The following is a 23,624-nucleotide window of genomic DNA, read 5'->3' on the forward strand; positions in this document are numbered from 1 at the left end:
GAGGACTGTGAAGGACTATTAAAAAGGCTGAGAGATATTAAAATCACGTAATAATAGGAAGCCAAGAAAATTTTGCTCCTTGTGGTTCTTTCCTTTCAAGCTCAAGTGTTCTCCGTTTGGTGCCTTGAAGTGCATGAACAAACGATAACAGGCCATCTTGATCCTTGATAGATTTTCTTTGCTTCTTCACTCTGACTGCCTTTATGAAAACTTGAAATAGTGCTCTAGAAATCTGAAGGGCTGCTGAATTGATGGACTCTCAGTTATTGTTTTTTAGGCACTCAGAGCTGACTTTCTTGAGAGCAGAGGGATACTTTTGATGGAATCATCCTGTCTTTGCAGAGGAAAACACGGCCGTGTCAGGCATTTTAAGTCAAGCGGGGAGTCTGGCAGGATTTCTCAGTGCATGGTTGGGGATTTTGATTCCTACTGCTTCCTCAGGAGCCTGGGACTAACAGCAGAGAGGTGCTGGCATGCAGGTTTTTCTAATTCCCCCCGGCATCTCCTGGGTGAAATGTTCACAAAATCCTCTAATATCGATATTTTAAAGTGCACAGACAAGTATTTGTGTAATGCCACGATCCATTTAATGACTCCTTGTTTAGGTTCCCGGGAGGCAGAGGGGTGTTGCTTTGTTTCCCTGCAGTGATCACCGGGTGTTGCTTTGTTTCCCTGCAGTGATCACCGGGTGTTGCTTTGTTTCCCTGCAGTGATCACCGGGCAGCAGCGGAGCGGAGTCGTCTCCGCCCGGACGCGCATCGATGTGCTCCTGGACAGCTTCCGTAAGAAGCAGCCCTTCACACACTTCCTGTCCTTTGCTCTCAACCAGCCTGCCATCCAGGAGAAGTTCCTGCAGTTCAAGGAGGAAGTGTTGGAGAAATGCTCACAAGTAAGGATCCACATGGGAATTAAAGTGCAGAGTGCTGTTTTTCATTTGTCGAGAGAGCTCTTTGTGTTTACCTTGAAGGCCTTATTCTGTTCTGTTTCCTAGGAATGCATTTTTAACAGGCCTGTTACTTAAGTTGGTGGGTCTGCTGTGAATTTGTTGAGTGCTGTTGTGAAATCTTCTGAAAGGTGGAATGACTTACTTAGTAAATTGTTAGTTACAGTATTTTGTTCTCCTTGGAGGTTTTCCTAGATGGGAGGATATCTAAGATTCAGAAAAGGGTTGGGTTTTTTTATTTTTAATAGGAAAGCCACTAAATAATGTAGTGGACCTTTCTACATTTTATATGATTCCTACATAACCATGAAACCAGATAGGAATTCACGAGTTTGCTGCTGCTTCTTTCACTTTTCCTTTGGCTCCTGACAGTGAAGGAAGATGGGTGTCATTGCCAGAGCTGAGTGAGAAATGACTTGGTAGCACATGGCATCCTGCAAATCTCATCACTTCCCTTCTTCCCCAGGAGACTTTGTGCTGACAGTCCCTCCTACTTGCCTTCAGATCTTGCGTTGGGAGCAGCAGGAAATAGTTAGGCACAGGGAAATGAGGAATGGAATGGAAGAAAGGCTCAGTATTCCCTGGTTTATTTTAGTGTGCATCTAGTTTGACAAGAGTGGTGTGTCAGTGGGCTGGGCCAAGGAGAGGGAATGGTGTTATTAAACTGCTGTGTCCTCTGAGTGTGCTGGAGGACATCTCTGGGCAGGAGAGAAGAGTTCTCTTTGTGGCTGCTGCAGGTTCACTGCACACACACTGAGGGGCTCTGTGGGCTGATAATCTTACCTTCGTGACCCTCACTCCTGCTCGTGCCTTGCAGAGGGGAGAACACAATCGTGCAGATAGCACAGCTCCAGAAGTTTAATTTCCTATGTCTTCGTGCCGTGGGAGTGAATTATCTGATATTTGGGCAGTTCTTGCTCAAGTTCTTGTGGTCACTTGCATGTCAGTTGTCTCATCTCCAAGAGCTGACCTGAGCTGGCTCTCCAGTCTTGTCTTGCCTGGCAGTCCAGATTCAAGCCCTTCTTCTCCTCCCAGCTGCATATTTCCATGACATTTTAGGAGCTTTCTATCACTGGGATTTCCACCTGATGTTAAATACAACTGAAATTGGCCAGCAGATCCCGGGATTAGCCAGTGTGATGCCATGAGAACCCTTTCCTCGGGCCAGGAGGGTCATCTCTCCCCACTGGCCCGTGGCACTACCTCTGTTAAAGCTCACATTGACTCGGAGGGAGCCCTGCAGGCAGGGGGATGGAAACATTAGCCTGAGGAGGCGTTGGCTGGGCAGAGTGCCGGACCTCACACTGGTGTCAGTGGTGGCCTGGCTCCCTCTGTTGGTTTCTAGTCCCAGGGCCAGCCCTTCTCCCTGCAGGGAGCTCCTCTGTGCTGCCTCCTGCTTGGGGTGCAGCTCTGCAGCCCTCCCTTGGCCCAGCCTTGGCTGGTGATCTCACTTGCTCTCCAAACCCCTCCTGATCTTGTCTCTGTCACATTGTTCCTCTCTTTCTCACTCTTAAGTGCCAGTTTGCATGCCTGGGGAGACTGGGAGGTCTGCCATCCCCTTAGAAACATGTTCACAAATTTATCTTTGTGCTTTCCTCGGTGTTGTCACATTCAGAAGGAGCTGCCTGGGAACATCTGCAAACCTTCACGTGCTCCTTGTCCCAGAAAGCTGCAGCAAGCCAACCTTGGTCAGAGAAGTGCTGAGACCAGGCTGGTCATGTTCATTTTATCTCCTCTTGCCTGACATTCTGTCTTTCCTACAGTTTTTGTTCTGTGCCTGGACCGCTGTGAGTCCCATAAGGGCCTGAAATCAGCTCTGGAGTTCCTGGTTTTGGTTTGAAATGCAGGATTCAGTCAGTAACAGGTACTTGGGGGGTTGCATACATGTAGCCTAGGAATATATAGTGCTTTATTTCTCTGCCCTTCCCTCTCCTGGTGTTAGCAGAAGGGTTTCTGGCTGTATTTATTGCTGCCTGTTAGCTGGAGGAGTGTGTTGCAGCCCCATCCATCTCTCAATCACTCCTCCAGCCAGTAATGCCACTCTAATACCACTTCATCTCACAGCAGGGTCTGCTGGAGAGCACATCACTAACACAAAACAGTCATTCAAAACTGTGCCTCCCAGAGCAATAAGAGAACTTATAGGTTTGTCCAAAGCAACGGGATTGCTCAGGATACTTGGGGAAATCTGAATGGGTTTCAGTGACAGGAGCGGGGCGTTTCTCTTCCTGGTGCAAAACATTGCAGAATTGGGTAAACTCCAGCCTTTGAATGAAAGGTAATAACAGCAAGGAAGGGTAAGGACCAGGAGAGTGTGTGTGTGTGTGTGTGTGTGTGTGTGTGTGTGTGTGTGTGTGTGAGGATTTCTTCTGACCATTGAGCATTTGTGAGGGACTCTATTTCTCTCTGAAGCAGTTACCATGACAACCATTCATTTATATTTTATGGCATTATGTTGGTGTGTATGTGCTTTCTAAGTTTTTTTTTTGTGTGTGTGTGTGTCTTTAAAACCTTTTAGAAGATAAACCTTGTGTTGAAATACAGCACACTTCAGGTGTTGTCCATGCTGTACAGTCAGGCTGCCAGTCCTGAGCAGAGCTGAGGGGAGGCTCTCTGGAGGTTAATTTAATATAAACACGGGGAGGTGGCTCACCTGGACAGCTCCTGACTGATGTGGTGCAGTGGGAGGTCCAGATGACTGGATGACCTTGGAAGTCTCCTCACACAGTCGTGTAGGTGTCAGGGTGAGGAAAACTGAAATGTCTGTCTGAGCATGCAGGTGGAAAAGGGAAGAGACTTTGCAGTAATATTGCTGTGAAAAATCACAGTTGGGTCTTTGAGAGCTGTGCAAATGCAGTTTTTGCAGGCTGAACAGGCTGCAGATGTAGCAGGGAAAAGCAACATGATTGCTGTAATATATGGCAACCTGTAAATATCAAACATTGCTAATGAGATATTGTATCTCAGAGTGGAAGGGACAGAGAATGGGAGGGGTTTTGGAGCCTGCAGATCTTCAGTCAATCCTGAGGAAATGCTGTTTTCCTGGCTCACTCCTTTGTTTGCGGATCAGGGTGGCAGAGGGCATATAGCTGGCATGCAGTATCCTGTTATTAGGGGGAAAAAAAACCCAAAACATAAACCTGTCTGCAAACATGTGAAGCTTTTAAGTCAGTAGAGGGGATGCAGCCAGGGAGGAAGAGCTAAGGAGTTGATCCTTTGCCTCATCATGTAGAAGGCCCAAAGTGTCCTGTGGTCTGTGGTTTCCCTACTGAAGGGTCAGAAATTTGAAAGAACAGCTTTTGCAAGGAGAGGTGAAGACTCCAGATAAAACCCTTTCTCCTTCTTCTAAAGGAGGAGAGCAAAGGGCCAAGTCTTAATTAGCAGGAGGGAGGGAAAATGACGATTTTTTTCAGTCTGAGTGTAAATGAGTTGGGATTTTTTTTGACTGTGACAGGGCAGTGTCAGGGAGAGATGTGAGCTAAAATGGGCAGTCATCACGTAGGGATGGTGCATAAAGGGATTATTCTTCCTGCCTCAGAGAACCCAAGTTTGAACAGTAAATTTTTAGAGACATTTTTAGGGCTTCCTGTGAGGCAACATAGTGGTCGCTGATGGCATATCATAATCTGGGACTAGAATAAGTGGGTTCCAGCCTTTTTGCATCCCAGCAAGCAGTATCCAGCCATGAAGGGCTGCCAAGACACCCGTGGGAACGTTGGCTGTTCCAGGGAGAGCTCCCTCTGACGCAGCATCTCGTTTACGTGTGGGAGAAGTGGGATCTGCTGGCCTGTGAAAGAGTAGGGAGTGTAAGCAGGATTTTGAGGAGCTGTCTGAAATACTAGGGAGTAAAGTAGGAAGATTATCTAGGTCTTGTCCTGCTCTCTGTGCACTGCCCCTCCCTGCTGAGCCCCCTGGCAGTGGTAGTGTGGCTCGGGGAGGTGACGTGCCATCGCTTCACCAGCTCTCAGCCCACACTCAGGGCTTGCAAAGCTCAGGGGAAAAGGCTGCTTTTGGGGCAGGTTGGTGTTTACAGCACAAATCGTGCTGTGGCAGAAAATGAGGCTTTGGCTTTCTGACCTGCAAACTGCTTTGCTGCTGTACCTCATCTGTGTGCACTGTGGGAGTGACACCGGCTGGTTGTCCGTGGTGAGGATAAATCAAACCTTCTCCCACTTTCTGCTGTTTTGTGATGGGCCAAATATTCTCTGGCTACAGATCTCATTGGGGAAAAAAGGCTGACAGAGAGAAAGCATGTTCTGTCATGCATGTTAACAGCAGGGTGAATTAAAGGAAGCTGCAAGGTTTTTACTGCAGGGAGAGGAAGGCGGGGAGAAGTGAGATGGGACCATCCCTGTTTTTTGCCAGCCTGTGACTGCTGGAGCAAGCCCCTGGCCTCTGTGTTGCAGCCTGGCTTGTCCCTAGTCCAGCCCATAAGCTCTGCTGTAAAGAAGGGTCTGGATGTGGTCATTAGGCATGAAAAATGCTGAGTGAGATGTGGGGCATTGAACTCTTGATGGGCTGAGATACTGCAGTGTTTAAACATCTGAAAGGTTTTATTTCAAAGTCTGGAGCACAGCTAGAAGCTTCAAAGCTGTCATTCTCAGTCAGTGGACTCTTTTCAGATGGAGAAAAGTTTCTATGGTCTGGCAGGTTGGCTTCTTCTGGAGTTAAAATTGGAGGTTATTTAATGCGCTGATGGGAAATGGCCACAAAGTGGAAATAATTTTTTTAATATGGGTGTGTTAACCATCCTCGAGGTATTTTTAAAAGTATCCTAGAACAAAAGAGCGTGTTTCTTAAAGCTGAATGTAACCACTGCTCCACCTGGGAACAGTTCTTCCCCAGCAACAACACGCAGCTCTTCTTATAAAGGGAATTTAAACTTAATTCATCTTGGCAAACTATAGGGCACATGGGAAGAAGAAAAACGTAATTATCAGAGCTGGTATTAGCTGTGCTTGTGTTGTGAGATGTAACCTGTGTTTAGACAGGATTTAGAGACCATTTAGAGCTTGTCACTACAGCTGGTTCCAGTGTTACTGCACAAGAAATGGACTTAGGTATTAAATCTGTGCTGGCTTGTGTTGAGTTCGTTGCTGGTGGCAGCTGCTGCTTCAACATCTGTGGAAGTCTCATCCCGAAACCCTGTGAGTGCTGCTGGTCCTGGGTCCCAAATTGCAACCTGTTGGAATGTGCTTCCAGGCTGCTGTTCAGCAGGAAAGGCAGGCAGGGAGCTGTGGGACTGTGCCTCTCCTGCCAGGCTGAGCTCGATTCCTCACAAAGCCTGGGAAATTTTGTTTCTCAACTTGGAATCATTACTGACCCAACTAGAGATAAAAGTACCAATGTCAGGGGCTCAGTGCCTGTTCTCTGTGGTATTTATCCCTCTGATGGAGGGGGGTGGGTGTGTGGATGAGGTAAGACACCTATATATGATGGACTGACTGATTTGTAGGATCACGGGGTCAGCAGCAGCCTGTTCCAGAACCCTGCAAAGCTTCACCTGACTCTTGGGACGCTGGTACTCCTGAATGAACAAGAGATCCAGAAAGCGTGTGACCTCCTACAGCAATGCAAAGAGGACTTTGTGGAGTAAGTGATGGAAAAGGGATGTCATCACCAAGGGTCGGGTGGGGGGAAAGCAGTACGCTGTCTTTGACAGGGACTGTGATGAGAAAAGCAGCTCAATAGTCTCTCTCAACACTAGAAATTTAGGAAAAAGCTGAAACCTTTCAAATGGGAGCAGTAGAAATCACCAAGCAGCCACAAAGAGCCTAAGAGCATCTTGCAGCTCAGCCCAGCCCCTCAGCACTCCCTGAAAACCTGCTCTGCTCATTTCTGTTTCCCACGTGCGCCCCCGGGTATTTTTTTGTGCGAGGTTTGTGCCGCTGCCCCGTCCCTGCTGCAGGGGGAGGGCCGAGCTCCCTCACCTGTGCACGTGTCCTGCAGCGGGCTCTGGCACGGAGCAGATGCTGAGGTGTCCTTGACACGCATTCCTTGCCGTGGGAGCCGTGTGCTGGGAAGGCAGCCCGAGCCATGTGAGCAATCAGCCTGACAGCTCCGCTCCGGGACCGCGGCTGCCTCGCTGCCTGTTAACGCCGAGCTGCAGATGTTGGGGCTCTAGCTGCAAATGTGGTCCAACGACACCGTAATTAGCTTATCTCTGCTCAGCTTAGAAATTGGAGATGGCCTGAGGGAGGGGGTTATTTATTTATTTCTGCCAAGCCTTTGCACACAGAGCACGGATCCTTCGGATTCAGTTATTTGTTGCCTCCGTGCAAGAATTGGCCACGCTGTGCCAGGTGGTATCTGTGGGAATTAATGCCAAAATTCATACCTCTGCCTTTAAAATGACAGCTCCAGTTGTTCAGCTGTTGAACAGAAATGCGAGTCTGTTTCCAGGGGGAGGCTCTGCCTGCAATGTTTTGAAAGTGCCAGCTTCCTCATAAGTGCTTTGAACTGAGGTGGAGAAAATCTTTGCTCCCCATTTTCTTTAGTGGAGGGGGAATCAACACTTGAATGTAACCTTTAGGTTATTCCCCCTGCCACACCCAAATAAATATACTTGCAAAATTAGCCACATAAACCTTCATTAGCCTTCATTTCCTTTTCTAAGTGCAGGCAGTGCCCTGTGAAGGTAGATGTGACCTTTTTGACCCTTTTTTTTTTTAAAATACATAACCTTTAGTGCTGTGGGTGTGATGTGCATAATAGTTCATTTGTGCTGTTCTCCTCCCAGTAACCTTACTGGGAAGGGAAATCATTATTCCACTTGGGAATCTTAGCTGAGAACCTCAAAGGCGGTTGCACGGGCAAGCCAGAGCCGAGCAAGGTCAGAGCAAAGTCGTGCTCACCTTGTTAACTCGTGTTTGTTACATCTGCCTGCCCAGACACTCCCTGTGCTTTCCAGCAGGCCTCGGTGTTAAACAAGGCATCACTTACTCACAGGGAGCACTGCTCTGGTGGGAAAGGCGAGGAGGCGGCGTGTTGGGAAGCAGATCCACTTCCCAGTGTGTTTGCAGGTGTGGGAGTGCACATTACATCCTGCACGCGTTTGCAGTGTCGCCTTCCTGCAAGAGGAGCTGGAGCTGACTTTAAACCAGCTCAGCTTACTGGGGGATGTTGCAGTGTGCTTAGAACTGTGCTCTGTATCAAGCGGCTTTCCCAGCGAAAATCAGCAAGCTGGAGACTCTGTCACGGTTGCTCTTTTCACAGGGAAGGCAGGAGCCTCTCTGGAATGAGAACTTGTGCTGTTTACTGCTGGTGGGTTTTCTGAGATGACCACGGAGGTTGAGGTGGCCTGTGAACACTGACAGGTCGACTTAATATGTGTCAGAAACACTGAACAGATGAATTTAAACTATTTTACTTCTTGAGATGGTAAGACAATAGGAACAATAGCCTTTTGAGCTTTAGGACGTAGGGAACCTTTTTGTGTTTGATTTTTTTTTTTTCAGTGAAGACAACCTGAAAGATTTGGAAAAGTGAAGAACTCCTCAGTGGTCTGTGTAATAACCTCAAATTGGTGTCTAACTGCGGCCAAAAAAAAGTATTTTACATCATTCCCTTAGCAAACCCAAATATTTGGCGTGTGCATGAGGAGCGCTGTGGGTTGCATTTCAAAAGCAGGTGTGGCATTTTGCTTTTTAACGTGAGGGGTTTCTTGGGTTTTAGCCAAATCACCGGAGGCAAGCCCCTGACCGTGGAGGTGGCGGGAGTGGAGTACATGAACGACGACCCTGCCATGACCGACGTCCTTTACGCCAAAGTCCGCATGAAGGACGGCTCAGACAGGTGAGTTCCCCAGGCCCCTTTCCCTCATTCCCCCTCGGTGTGCCAGGGAAACCCTCTGGGGCTGGTGGGCCCTGCTGGCAGCCCTCGGGCCAGCAGTCAGGAAGATGAAGTCATCCTCGCTTCCTAAACCGGTTAAGGCAGTGATGTGTTTGCTCTTTGAATCAGTCACTGGTGGTGCAGCTGAAAGGTGTCATTTGTTCCTGCAGTGGCCTGTCAGGTTGAATAATGGAGTCACAGCTCACACGGGGATAAGATGGCCAAGGAGATACTCCTGAGATGACTTAGAAGGCAGGACGACTTGGCCTCTGCTGTCTAGTTCCCACCCTGCAATCCAGATTAATCTGGACAGCCTGGCCTATTCTTCAGCACTTAATTATTCTTAAAACCCAGTTACCCCAGAAGGTTCTCAGAAGAGCATGGCTTGATTACAGAGTTGGTTGCTGTGTCTGTAGCAGCCTGGAAAGGGTGCTGGGTGTGAAATGTCTGAGCTGCTGCTGTGAAATCTTGAAGCCTGGTTGGTGTCAGTGTCAGTGTTTGTGCTGTTTACCACTGGGGCTTATGGCTTTGGTTCTACAAGCACTGCCCAGGATGTGGCAGTGTCTGGACAACCTTCCTCCACCTTGTTTTTGGCAGGTACATCACACATGGCAGCACCACCTTTTCTTTTGGTGCTTTCTGGAAGACCGAGGAAACCGGATGGGGCTTGGAACAACCTGGTCTAGTGGAAGGTGTCCCTGATCCTGAATGGCCCTCCCAACCCAAACCATTCTAGGATTCTGTGATTAACAAAGAGGGAAGGGGAGTAGCCAAAAGAGCTTCAGCCTCCTCTCTCTGAGCCTCAGCCTTCTCTTTTCCTGACAGCACTGCCCTTTTGTTGTCCGTTCCCATTGCCAGAGGACAGCAGGAGCTAGCAGGGGAGCGTGGAGCAGTGCAGCTGGAGGAGGGAGGCAGTGAGCAGGGACTGGCTCAGGGAAGAAGGGACATGTTCTGGCATCTCCTTTCCTCAAGGGCTGAGGAGACAGAAGGGCCACCTGCTTAAAACCACACTGTGGAGGCTGTGTTGAAATAAGAGATCGGAAGTGGGATAAGGAAATGGGTGGGAAAATGAAAAATGTAAGAATTGCTGGGAGGCAGTAGGAATTGAAATCGTTTCCTTTTCTTGGCTCTTCCACTTTGAAGTCTGTCCTACCCTGAAAGAGGTGAGATAAAACAGGCGAGGCGGGTGGAGAACCAGGGCAAGCTAGAGATCAGCCAGGAGACAGAGCACAGGGAGACAGAAGGCAGAAGCACTCGGAAAGATGAGAAGAAAGCAGACACTGGGTGACCCAAATGCCCTTCAGTGGGTTTGTTGTGGAGAGCATCTAAAATACCAGCTCTGAGAGCTGAGGTATGGGCCTGTTCTCCTGAGTCACTGAGCTCTGGGGTTCTCTGAGCCTGCTTGCCTCTGGAAACAGGTCTGCGGCCTGAGGAGCAGGGAGAGTATCCTGTGGAGCATAAGTAGGGCCTGAACTGCCAGTGATGTCTGCCTGCCTCTGAGGACAGCTTGGATTGTTGGTACTAGCACTGTGGTCTGTTCAGGTGCCAGCTGGATCCCTTCTGCTGAGAACCCACTTAGCCATAATGCTAGAAAAAGTGCTGATGTGCATCAGGGGTGGCAGAGCTGCTTTGGGCAGCTCTTCAAATCCACCTTGCCTTCAAACTGAAAACAGCCCCCCACACCACCACTCTGGGAAAGGGCCGGTGTCTCATCTGTTCTTCACAGAGAGCTGTTAGCTCAGACCTTGTGCTTCTTGTGGCACTTGGAGGCTGCCAGGCTTCTCTTCCACAGAGGTTGTTTTGCTTTTTGCATAGCAGTGGGCTCAGAGAGGGCCAAGGAATTGAAGTTTTAATCCTTGGCCCAGGCTGGTTCTGCCCTCACGGGCAAATTAATTCATCTGGCACTTCCCCCCTAATATAGTTCCTTAACTGTTAGCAAGCATCCAGAAAACCATTTAGCTTTGCAGAGGTGAAAGCAGGTATTTTTATGTTGATTGAGAGCAGTTTTTGCTTCCATTGAGATTCCAGCAGACACCGTGTTGGACCAACAGTAAAGAGGGAACAAATGGTGATCTCTCCAGAAAACTCTGCTTTGTTTTCTGGCCTGCAAGACAAACCATTGCTGAGCAGCTCCTTGCACTTCTTGCCTGCTGAAACCTGCTGTGCCTTGCTCAGGGAAATGGGTAGAAAGCAGTTTCTGAGCTGCAAGGCCAATACTAGAGGAGAGCAGCGACCACGTGGCTTTCTGTGCTGGATCAGACTGCTGCAGCCTGTGTTGGAGAGAGGTGTGTGCCTTCCTGTCTCATGCAAGATGTCCTGTTAGCTCTGTGTAGTTGCTGGCATGGCTGAGGGGTGGAGTTCCTTCCTGATCTTTGGATCATCTTGATCAGCTTAAGCTGTAAAGCAGGAGATTTGATTTATCCTGACTTAGCTTGCGTAACTGCAGACAGAATTAGGGGTTGGCAAGCCCTTCTGCACATATAATGGCTCAGACTGAAAGAGGGATCATGCTCTGATGCCTCCCACATGGCAAATAATTTCCATTATAATTCATTCTAATTTGTTTTATTTCCTTGATTAACTTTATAACGTAATAAAGCACCATTTTCACTTGAGCTATTCTCTGTTAATTTGTTTTAGTATTGTCTGTAATGATATTCATTTAATCTTTGTCATTGCTAATTTTAAAAATCACTGAAGTAAAGCCAGGAAATGTAGAAAGCCATGACAATTGGTAGTTTGAGAGTCTTGGAATAGTCACATGGGGGCTTGTAGCCCGTGAGGGGCAGTCCAAAGCCAGTGGTGGGGTAGGAGCTGGCACCTGGAGCGTGGCAGCCCCGGGCTCTGGGGACCAGCCTCAGAGCAGCCATGCTCTGCTGCAGCTGAGGCACCAAAGTGGTGGGACCTCACGGAGCAGAAAGCTCTCTAATCCCTGGGACGTGCTGAGAGAGGCCCAGATCCTTCTGCATGGGCTTAGTACCCTCTGGCCTTGTTTTTGGGGATGGGAAGCTCTTGCTCTGTCACATCCTCGCTGCTTTTGGTAAGGCTCAGGCACTGTGGAAATCTTTTGGGGATGGCAGCAGCCTGGAATTTCCTTCAGCTCTTTAGGCACAGGATATGTGTTGCTCTGCTCCTGCTCCTGCCGCCTATCCCAGGACAGGTCTGCCCACAGATCCCAGCAGCCACGGCCACTGTCATCCCTGAGCAAGGCAGACACAAAGGTGGGAATAAGTCTTTTGGTTCTGCTTGCTCAGTAGCTCCAAAGCTGGAGTGTTCACCAGGATGTGCTGTCCGGGTTCGTGCCCTCTGTCACCACGTTCTGGGCTCTCCCAGAAATTAAGTCCAGTGACTGGTTTGCTTATTTGGGGCACAGAAGGTCCAGGCTCCAGCAGTCCCTGAGCAGATCCTCTGGGACACAAGGTGCCTAAGCCCCTGTGGGTCTGCAGATTGTAGCGTTTGCAGGGAGAGTCACATTGTGTTTCCTGGCAGGAGAGAGATGCATCCTTCAGCTCCCAGTAACATCTGTCACTGTGAACGAGCTCTCTGCTGTGCTAAATCTGCCCTTCTTCCTGGAATATCTGCAGCAGAAGCGATCACGGAGGAAGCTTTGCGAGACAGCCAGAACTTTTTGCATTGGAACTGAATCTTGATGTCTCTGCTCACTTTCCATCAGGGACCAGCTCCCTTTCCTGTGTGCGTGCAGAGACTTCATTTCTCACTTGCTGCCCTCCCGGCTGAAAAGCCAAAGGCTGGTGATGCAGGGGTTTCTCCTTAGTTTACGTGGCTCTGTTCTTTCTCTTTTTGTCCTCCCAGATTGCAGGTGATCGCTGATCAGCTGGTGGAGCGGTTTGTGGCCTCTGGCCTGATGCTCAAAGAATGGGACAGGGTGAAGCTGCACGCTACAGTCATGAACACTCTCTTCAGGAAAGATCCAAGTACGTACAGACCCTTCATCCTTACTGATAAGTGCATTTAAAGGAGTCCTGCTGCTCAGCAAATGCTTTTGTTGTTTGCTTTTTCAATGGTGTGATTTTTCTTAATCTCAAGAATACCTGCAGGGCTGTGGGGGGATGTCAGGAGATAAAACCAAGGAGAAAATTAAAAAAGCCATCAGCAGAGTCACAGGTTCAAAAACCCTGTCGCCCAGGAGCACTCGCAGGATCTGGGCCAGGGAGGAACATTCAAGTACCATCTGAAGTCTTGGGCTCTCTGTGCCCCAGTGTTAAATTGAAATTGGGTGACAACTCCGTGTGCTGTGCTGACCTTTAAACAAGATGAAAACATAATCCTCTTTGGTCAAGTTAAAGATTGCCCGTTGGTTTAGGGGCGTGATTCCAGCGTGTTTCTCCTTAAATGAGATGCAGACGGCTGTGAGGCTGAATGTGAGCTATTCTTGAGTGTATGGCGTCTGCCGGCTCTGCCAAGAGATTGTCTGCTCTGGCAGTCTGTTCTTATCACGTTACTTTATAAAGCAGCCTCAAAAGCATCGTGTCTGGGGAGGGGCAGTGTGTTACAGCCTGGTTCTCCACGCACAAACATGTGTGTGCTCTGCCACGGTGACCCCCGTGCAGCCCAGTGGGTTGTGTTGGGGATTCTCTAGTTGCTGCCTCTCTGAGTCTCTGCGTGAAGAGTGATAAGAGCAGGTGATTTGTGTCATGGTTTTCTGGGCAGGTTTTGCATCTGCCTGGTCCTGAAGTCAGATAAGCACAATTTTCTGTCTCAAATCGAGACCCAAAAACGTGAGCTCAGAGTGTTGGTGTGGCTCTCTGTGATGGGAGGCACATGGGCAGCTATGCCTGGCATTCTGACTCTCTGTTCTGCACAACCCCATGAGGCATGTGAGGCATTCAGACACTATGGGGAGAGCATTCTGCAGGCAGCCATGGAAATTGCTTTATATTCCATACAGCATTTGAATAGCAGGCTGGATGTGAGGGGGACTTCATAGTTAATGCTGGAGATGAAAAAGGAATATTGAATATATTCACCGAGTGAGGCAGAGGTCCTGTGGAAAGAACAGATCATGTACTGAGGGATTATATAAAAATCCAGACATGCTCTGGGGAAATGGATCTCAGACATAGGCATTTGGCAGTCGCTGTAGGCCCAGGTTGCTGTCCTGAATGTCTGTGTGGCTGTGTGCCCACCCCAGCAGAAGCACCCACAGCACATGGATGTGCTCCCCGGAGCGGGCGGCAGAGGTTTGTGTCGGTGCTGTCCAGATCCGGATCACCCCTGGCATTGTGCTGGCACACTCAGCCTGGGATTTGGTGCTGTTCCAGGTGATGCTTTTACCCTGGCATGGCTGGATGTGGCATTAAAATCAGCCAGAGAGAAACAGGTGTGTTGCACTGAGCCATCAGCCCGTAGCTCTGATTTAGGGTCTTTCCTCCAGGTGACACAGGTGATCCCAATAGAGGCTGCCTATTTCCTTTCCTGCCTTATTCCCTTCAAAAGGGAAAGTGGGTTTTTTGCACTGAGAACAAGGTCTATTAGCTGGCAGCTGACTTTGGGGAGGGACAGAGTGGGGGGTGAAGTACAGCACACAGAGTTCTCCCATCTGAAGCTCATTCTGGTGGTGGCTTTTCTGTCTCCAGCTGAAGAGCGAAACAACACAATGACTGGTAAATCATCTTTCAAGGAGCGGGAGTCATTTAATGGCCGAAATATCCTCAAGGTCAGTATGAAACAATTAGGGAAATGGGCCCAGCTGTGGATACTGTATAGCCAAAAGAGGTTGAAACACCTCTTCAAGACTGCTTTTGTCTTAGGCTTATGGGATCTCCTGTGAGGGGGGGGGGAAGTCTGTTTAGAAAATAAACAATCCAGATCTCTCCTAATTGGGAGCATTACAGTATTTAACAGAAGCATTCCTGAAGCTGCTGAGGCTCAGAGCAGGAATATGTAGCACGAATGCTAAGTGGGTGTTCATGTTGTCATTTACTTCATTCCTGTTTTACCCTGGAGACTCAGGCTCTTGTTGATTCCCAACCCACCAGAAAGAAGCACTTTGTTGCTCTTGTTCTACTCATATATATTTATGAAACTAAACCCGACTCTCATTTCACTTATTCTTTTCTTCTTGTTTTTAATCTCTGCTATTGATTTGCATGGGTTTGCTCCAGAAAAATAGCAGGTAGCAGTAGGGAGTCCCACCAGCCAGGATCTGAGGGCTTTGGTAGTGATCAGAGCATGGAAAACATGATCCTGCATTGTGGAGGTGGGTAAGGCTTGAAGGGGAGCATCCTGCAGCCTCCCAGGCTTTGCCAGCCAGGATTGGGATGCAGGCAGCCTCTGCTGCTCATCCAGATGGCTGTGGCAGAGTGGGGCTGTGGTTGCTTGACCCCTACAAGTGTCCAGAGAGAAAAGAGATGCACAGAAGAGCAGAAATGGCAAACAGCACTGGGTTGTAAGCAAATTTGCAATCCTCATTGTGTGAGAGGATTTTGTTGCAGGCAGCTCTGATAAGAGGGAGCCAGGACAATGCATGGATACATGTGGGAACGTTTAGGAGATATTCTGGCAACAAAGAAACATGAGAGAGGATTCAGCCTGGGTGGGAGCTGGACAGCCCAGAAAGACTTCAGAGTCCTCCCAGAGGACTCTGAATTAAATACATTTAATAATGTATTAGGCAGTGGATGCAGGGGGCTGTGAAGGCAGGGAGTGGAAGTGATTGATCTCCTCTGTGCAGAGGACAAACAAAGGGACAAAATTAGGTTAAGCTCTCATTGTCCTCAAGCGGTCTGTGCGAGCGCGGTGTCATGACTCAGCGTCGCCACACGTTGAGTGTGCAGTGTGAGACTGCAGTATTGCGAGCTGGAGCAGGAAAGCCACAGACACGGTCCCCTTCCTAACGTGATCTGCAAGTTTTGGTTTAGCTCCCGGTGTGGGAGAGCCGGCCCCGGGAAGTGGAGGTGTGTCAGGAGCCCTGAGTGCCTGCAGGGACTCGGCTTGCACGGCGTACACCTTCACTGCTTTCTCTTGCTTCTGTTAAACTTGTCCTCAGGCTTTACAGAAACATCAGATCAAACTGGGGGTCTCCCTCAGTGCTCCTCCTTCCAAAGCATTTGTGATCGGGAAGGCATTAACGATGCTCCCTCTGCCGGTCACACCGTCTGTGGGGTCTGAGGATCGGGGCGGGGGGGGAGGATGATCTTGTGGTGCTCAGAAATGCAACTGCCCTCCCTCCGAGGCCGCTCCTTATTCTTGATGCTCTCGGCAATACGAGCCAATGCATTTTTAAAGCTCCTAATTGATTTTGTACTGACGTAGCCAAAGGAGCTGCTGGCTGTTTGGACTGTTGGTAATTACTTCAAAGCCTGTCTTGCCGCAAGAAATGTCATCCTCCTCTCCCACCTCCACCACATTTCCTAACCTGCTCGCTTCCTATTTCCCTTTGGTCTCCCACGTGCCTGCAGCAGAACGCCCGTTGGCATTAATTAATTACATGAGTCATAAATAGCTCCAGGCTTCGTACCGGAGGAGCCCAAGCCTCAGTGAGCCACTGATGCATTCCAGCGTGACCTTGCAAGGATGCGCCGCTTCCCTCCCAGCCCGCTTTTATATCCATTATTTATCTTGTGCTCGGGGAGGCTGCCCTCTCACAAAGTGGCTTCATTAACTTCTGCACTCGGATCTAAACGACGGGCTGTTAATGAATATGGCTGCAGTTAGGCAGGGTGGTGGGAGGGAGAGCCACGTGTGATTCCAGGTGGTGGGACTCTGCCACAGCCGTGCCGAGTGGCCGTGTTCCCACTTGGAACGCTAACAAAGCGTGGCTACTGGCAGGAGGGCATGAAGTGGGGAAACTCAGGTTTCATTCCTCTCGTTCCCATTGTGCAGCCAAAGGCTTTGCCGAGCAGAGGGCAGGACCTGAGCTATGGGAGCACGGATCTCGACGGAGACGCCGTGACTCTGCTGCTCCAGGCTGAGGAGGCTCCCCGTGGTCAGAGCTGGGGGATGTGTGTGTGCAGATGCACTGGCAGCACATGTTTGCTGATACCATGCCTGCGTTACCCCAGGCTCCAGCTGGTATTTTGCTTTCAGCTGAACTAATCGGAATTTTATTTAATAATCCTTTGTTCTACCCGTTCCACAGAGTTAAACACACACTCCTATTTGTGCTAATAAATGGCTGTGCAGGCCGGTACCTTCCCACACTGCTCAGAAAATAGATTCTGTAGGATGAGTTGCTTTGGGGAGTTTAAATTACTTCTGTCTTGAAGAATATCCGTGAAAAAGGCTTCCTGGCATAGGTGGAGCTGAGAGCCCAAGGGATTGTGTGACCCAACAGATTTGTGTCTCACAAAGCTTTGGCATTGTGCTTGCCTAGTCTAGTCCCGAAAAGCTGGAGATGCTTCGTGGACCCCTTCCCACGAAGCGGTATGCATTCCTTCTGGGCTGGCTAGTGGCTTTGAACATCCCAGTCACGTACCGGAGTCGTGCTCCGGTCGGGAGCAAAGTGTCTCATCTCTTGGAGAGCGGAGGGAGGAGGCAGCGATTCAGGGCTGAGAGACATGGGCAGCTCCTTCCCCAGGGCGAGGGCAGGGCCAGGCCCGGGAGAGGTGCTGGTTTGGCAGCCCCCCTGCCCTGCCTGCTCCCGTGTGCCCGGCGGTGGCCGCGTGCCCTGCGTGGCAGCTGGCACGGCGCTGGCACGGAGGCGGCCGGGCAGCTGCGGCATCTCCGGAGACAGGGCTGCGCTGCCTCCGGGCTTTTATTTGTTTCACTCGGTGGAAAAAAAACTAGGGCTGCAGTGAATAAATAAAAACAAACAGAAACGTGAAGGGACCGCCCGGCCAAAAATTTCTGTGATGCATTTGAGGGAAAGGAAGGCTTGCAGGAGGAAGAAAACCACCTGGGCTTTCACTGGTTTAAAATGGAACGATTTTTGGCTCGAGCTGAGGTCTGAGGAGTGAAAGAATGGCCTTTGCCACGTTCAGACAAGAAGGAAGCAAATTTTTGAGTAGAGAAAAAGCTGAAGCCTGCCGCTTAGCACAGATCTGTGCATTAGCAGCTTACAAGATTAAATATTGAGGGAACAGCTACTGAGGTACAGCAGCAGAAAGCTGCACATCTGATGTCTTAGGGCATTAGGGGAGACTTTAGGCTGGGATGGAAGACTGGGAACTGGATCAGCTGAGGCAGTGACACATGCTGCCATGCCCTGCTCCAGCAGTGGGGCTCTGGGAGGGCTTCTAGGTCAGACAAGGCATAATTTGATGAGGCTCCTTTTCTTTTTAGGGCTGCATTAGGGTATTAAATTATGGGACTGTATCTGCTTTCACTTAGAGCGGAGGAAAGTGCATTTACTGGCTGATATACTGGAGAGCTGACGTAGCAAAGGAATTTGGTACTGTTCTCTGTTACTGTGCCTGTCCTGCTGGGTAAGAGCAGTGGCATGCAGCAGTTCAGTTTAAGACATTTGATGCAGTGCCATATAGAGAGATACGATGAAAAAGAAAAATCATGGCCCTCAAAATACCCCAAGACCATCAAGCACTAAACAAATAAACACGTGCCCCCGTTTAGAGCCAACTCCACTTGCGGTTGGGGAGTGTGTCTCATGTTCTGCAGCCACTGGGACCCAGGCCTTTTGTGTAACTTTTGTTTGTGGATTTAAGGAGGCTGAGCCTTTTCTTGATGTACTTTTTAGATGAGGTGAAATCAAAGGGCCAAAGAACCGGCATTAAGTGAGGATCAAGACTGCCTGGTGTTTGGAAAGAGTAAGAACATCTTGTTATCCTCAGTGAGGTGGTGAAGGTGTAGATCTGAAGTAGGACTGGCAACTGGAACAAACACTTAACGGGAGGTGGCTGTTTGGAAAGTTTACAGTTAAAAATACCAAACAAAAAATCCACTGGGGTGAGAAGAGACTGAATAAGAGATTGTGGTGCAACATTGTTGTCTCATATAAGAGACATCGTTGTCTCAAATAAGCCAGTGCTTTTCCTCACCTGGGTTTTAGAGAAGAATCAAAAGCACAAATGAAAGGCTGCGATGCCGCTTTGCAGAGGGGAGAATTCCTGCCTTCAGGTGTGACCCTGCCATTATGGAGAGATACCGGAGCGATCGAGGGGGCTCAGCAGTGTGCAATTAGAGCAACAGTGGGATGGCAGGATGTGACAGTTGAGCAGATGAGATTGGAGATCATTTGTATGATCATGGGGAAAAAGAAGGAGATTAAATTGGGGTTGCTGTGAAAACGCTTTCCTATGAATTATATTCTTCAGGGGGGAAAAAAGGCATATTCTTGTTATTTGCATTCGATGAAACAGGAATTTGATGTGGCATTTGAAAAATCAGACTAGACAATAGAGGAAAAACGTCTTTGTTGGAATGTTTGGGCCTTGGAGGCAGCACTGGAGGTGTTGAGGGGAAGCTGAGCTGCTGAGGAGAACGCAGTGCAGGAGGTACAGAAGGTTTGTGCTAGGTCTGTGTGACAGGGATCTGTTGGATGACCTTACCAAGAGGGGGAGAAGCCTCTTTGTTTTCCTTTCAGAGGTGCTCAGCACCTCTCTGACTAATTTTAGCAGGGACTGTGAGTGCTGGAAGAAGGAGGATTTGTTGAGAGGGCTATAAGATTTCTGAATTCTCTTGCCCCTGCACTGCTGCAGTCCCACCCAGCCCAGGGGCTGAGCCCTTTCAGCAGTGCTGTGGGTGCCTCTGCCTCCCACCCAGTGGGCATCCTGCCTCCTCATTTCCCTGAGATCCCTGTTCTGCCACCATCCAGCCGAGGCAGCATCACCTCTTTGATCTTAGGAGGACAATTTTTCTCCGTGGAGCTGGCAGGGGTTGAATTACAGCAGCGTCTTAATAGAAGGCAGGGACCCAACACATTAAATGTGCAAAAAACCCAACCCACTGATTAGCAAAAGTAGGCAGTTCGTCCCAAAGGTGCCATGACCCTTCTGCTGGATAATTTTCCAGGTCTGTCCAAGTTGAATTACTGGCTCTGTAGCCAGACTCCTCCTCCTGGTGGTTCAGTGAGTGGAGCCAGTAGGTCACATTGATGGGAGCTCCTTGTCGTAGTGTTCCCGGATGCATCTCAAGCCTCCTGGCATCTCTTCAGCAAAGCCAAAACCCAGCTCTTAAAAACTGTTGCTGCATTTGCTATAATAGGAGCCACGGGAATGAGGCTTCTTTGGAGAAATGCAGTGCTTGATTATTAATTTCCTTAAGTCGTACCATAAATCCCTCATGTTTGAAGCATAGCAGGGTCTGGGAAATTATTGGAGCCTTTAACATGCTGGAAGGGTTTTTTATTCTTGTCTGAAAGATGTGCAAAAATCTGGTAACCTCCAAATGTCCCACTTGTATTTGTTTCTTAGTTTGCAGAATGCCTTTCACCATAGCAACTAGGGTCTGATTTCCTCAAGCGCATGAATTTTCATGGATTTGTGGCAGGGGGGAACGGACCCAAAACCCTGAGCTAAAGCAAAGGTTTTGCAGTGTGGCAGTGGCAGGAGCACTACTGGATTTGGCTTGTGAAGGAGGCAGGGGACCCTGGAGGGACAGGATCTCAGCTGAACAAAGACCTGCACCTGGCCCCAGACAATTCTATCTGCAAAAAAATCCAGCCTGACAGATTAATTTAGACTATTGCTGAATGTCACCCTCCCCACTGCTGCATCACCCTCTGGCAGCTGAGGTGGCTTTGCTCCAGTTTTATGAGGAGCTGAGGTTTCACAGGGCAGCAGCCAGGGAAGGATCGGCCGCTTCCATGTTCACAGAGCCAAAAACCTCGTACCCTTCCCACCCGTGGGGGCAGAAGGGTGTTATGGGCAGCATGAAATGTGCTCCTCTTCGGTCTGCAGGTGAAACCCAGCTGGGCAGAGGCAGGAATGTTGTGTTAGCAGGAGGGAGCGGAGCTCCAAATGGTCTGGAGAAATCAGGTGGAAACAAACAGGCTGCTGCAAACAAGGGCGGGTGGAGGAGGGAGCGGTGGCACCGGTGTAGGGTGGGGAAGTGCCCGATACAACCCCGTGGGCCAGGGTTTGGGTTAGGAGGGGGTCTCTGGAAATAAAAGAAAGAGGCAAATGTCTGCAGAGTAAACCTCTGACTACGCTTGGCTGAAGGGTTCACCCAGTTCTGGGTACCGTGGGTGGGTGCAAAGAGCCCAGGGGGAAACAATAAGATAATTGGAGGGGTAGAAAATGCCTACAAGCTGGGGCTGGAAAGACTTAGAGTTGTTTTGAGTTAATAAAGGGAAGGAGGGCAGCATGTGAAGGTTCAAGTAGTGTATCCACTAGTATCCAGTAGTGGATACTTTGTCCTCCATGCTTTGATGGTAGAGTGATAAATAATGCGCTTAAGTTGCAGCAAGAGAGCAGGAAAATCCTTGGAAAGGGAAGGATAATGAAGTACAGCTCTAGAGGAGCTGGGAAATGGGGATCCTGGTTGTTTTGGGGGAGCAGAGATATTAGTCCAAGTTCTGCCACCAAGGAGCTCCTCCTCCCTAGGGGAAGGAGAGGACAGTGGAGCTGATGACCTTTGCTGGTCCTTTCTTCAGCTTGTCACTTTATGATTCCTGCGTGGAATGCATGCAGAACACCCAGGAGACGGCATCTGTGAACGCACCAAGAGCTTCTTGGCATTTATGTGGCATTTACTTTGGCTCAGGAAAATAAAAATATGAAAAAGAAGCCTCCCATCACATGCCTTGGATCTTTCTCCCTGAACTCCGTGTGTGCTGCATCTTCTTACTTTGGCGGTACTTTTCCGGAGAGCGATGGTTATATTGTTATTGCTTCCCAAGGGATTTTCCAGTGTCACAGAGGAGATACTCCTGACTTGGGAGGTGGGACTTTTATGACCAGGATTCTGTCCCTCCTGAAGTCTGCAAGCTTTATTCTTCCCAAAGGACATGAGGTGAAAGGGCCTCTGCTGCTGCCTTTTAAACCTGCCAGAGGCTGAAGGAAAAGGAGAGGGGAAGGGCTGTTCCTCACATTATCCATGTGGAAGGACTGGATGCTATATTGGGGATGGAGAGACACTCCAGAGCCAGCTGCACACTTGCAGAACAGAACAATCTGCAGCTCTGTGGCTGGTGCTCCTGGCGATGGCCCCGGTGACATCTGTCCTTCCCTGTCCTTCCTAACCCTCCCTTCCATCCCTGGGACTCCGCACATCTTCATCCTGTGACACCTGGGCAGGACTGGAAAGTGTTGGATCCCCAGCCAGCGGTCCTTCAAAAAAAGCCCCGAAAAGGAAGCAGTTGCTAATTTGGAGAGGAGGCTGGGAATGCCGGGAAGAGCCGCCTCGCTGGATGAGTGCCTGCCTACCTGCCTTTCCTACGCTCCTCGTGCATTATTCCTGGCGAGCTCCCAAGCACAATTAAACCTCTGATAGATAATCAGTGGTGGAGTGGTGTCCAGGGTGAATAATACAGGAATCAGGTATTTCTTTTTTTGGCACCAAGTTGTTTCAGAAAACACATTTTGAAAGTCAAAAATAGAAGGAAAAAGAATGTGTTCATTGAACAAACTCCCCAGATCCTGACTTGGTGCCTGGTTGTGTCTTGTCTTCTGGGGGCCACCAGGGGCTTTGGTTTGGGATTTGTCTGTTGTAGTTTTGGGGGAGTTTGGGTCACAAATGGAAGGGGGCTTGGTGCATTTTTTGGAGTGAGGAAGAAGGAGCTCTGCCAGCACGTGCTGCAGCCTGGGAACTGTGGCAGCTGTGGAGGTAACAGCCTTCTGCAGAGGGCCTGGCAGGTCTGTGGGGGAGTGAGGCACATTAAACAGGTAGGTGGGATCCAAAAAGCAGAGGACTGGAGGCTGTGGTTTGTGCAGCAAAGCAGGTTGATCAGAAGAGCTCTAAGGGATACAGTTGCTGGAGTTCAGTGCGCTCTCTCAGAGTCCATCAGTGTTTCCGAGTGTTACTTGCACATTTCAAGATTTAATTTTTTAAGATTTTTAATCCATCCGTGGTTCTTTGCCATTTCCTCTGTCAATCCTTTTTGCCTGGTGCTGGTATCAGCTCTGTAACCCAGCAGTTTGCCAAGGAGTCAGCGCCTTCCTGCTGTATCTGGCATGGGAACCGCAGTTGTGCTTTCGCCAGATGATTTGGAAGGGCAACTGTTCTCTGCTCTTCTCCAGTGTTTTCCATCCCAAGCTGTGGACGTATTACAAGCATTAATTCAAATGTATCATCCTTTATGAGATGGAAAAATACCCAGGGGAGGGTGGGAGAGTCTGCAAACAAATGTGATTTGTTGCTCCGTGTTGAGGCACCTCTTCAGAAGCGCCGCTTAATTTTTCTCCGTGCTTGTCAGCGGGTGCCTGGGATTTTGTTTGTTCCTTCCCTTCCCCGAAGGGGACAACAGCACCGTAGCATGCTGATTTCCCACGGAAAGCAGCCTCCCATCCCTCCTGGCTTCCCGAGCCGCTCCTTCATGGATGGGGACACGCTGGGATAGCGGCTGCCGGCGGGTGAGCTGGGGAGTGCTGTCACTGAGTGCAGAGCAGATGAAGCTCTGAAGGCTGCGGCTGCTCCGAAGCTCCACTTTAATCTCCTGGTTGGAGCTCTCTGTGTGCTGCTGGACCCCCGTTCCCAGCGCTGGCTTGGCTGTCAGAAGTCATCTCCTGCACGTGTTCTCCCGTGGAGGCAGAGCCCGGTGGCACCCGGCACGTTCCCATGCCTTCCTGGATGGGATCTTTGGGTGATTAAACGCCTTCAACCCGGGCGAAGCAGAGGAGCAGGGATTGCTGGCATTCCATCCTCAGCATGGTCTGTGCAGCAGCAGTGACAGTGAGCTCATCCACAGCCGTGGGCTCCCGGAGCTGTCAGCCTCTTCCTTCCTGCCTCTCAGAAGTTCTTATTTCTGTGTTTGTTCCAGATACGGAAAACAGGA

At 49.6% G+C, this 23,624-nt stretch overlaps 1 protein-coding gene across 4 annotated transcripts in view; it reads left to right on the forward strand.

The window, feature by feature from the left end:
• ASCC1 (activating signal cointegrator 1 complex subunit 1) overlaps positions 1-23,624 on the forward strand; it is a 33,661-nt gene that overhangs the window by 4,336 nt on the left and 5,701 nt on the right. For 2 of the 4 annotated variants that reach the window (XM_018079951.2, XM_018079950.2), the window contains exons 5-9: positions 711-889; positions 6,399-6,535; positions 8,618-8,737; positions 12,587-12,708; positions 14,371-14,450. In XM_018079951.2, coding sequence (XP_017935440.1) covers positions 711-889; positions 6,399-6,535; positions 8,618-8,737; positions 12,587-12,708; positions 14,371-14,450 — 638 coding nt within the window. Of the gene's footprint in view, positions 1-710; positions 890-6,398; positions 6,536-8,617; positions 8,738-12,586; positions 12,709-14,370; positions 14,451-21,284; positions 22,145-23,624 lie in introns of those variants that run through there. The other 2 variants (XM_018079952.1, XM_018079953.2) reach the window with 2 other exon arrangements.

This window comes from Manacus vitellinus, unplaced genomic scaffold, assembly GCF_001715985.3.
Source record: "Manacus vitellinus isolate BGI_N305 unplaced genomic scaffold, ASM171598v3 scaffold_48_pilon, whole genome shotgun sequence".
Lineage (NCBI taxonomy): Eukaryota > Metazoa > Chordata > Aves > Passeriformes > Pipridae > Manacus > Manacus vitellinus.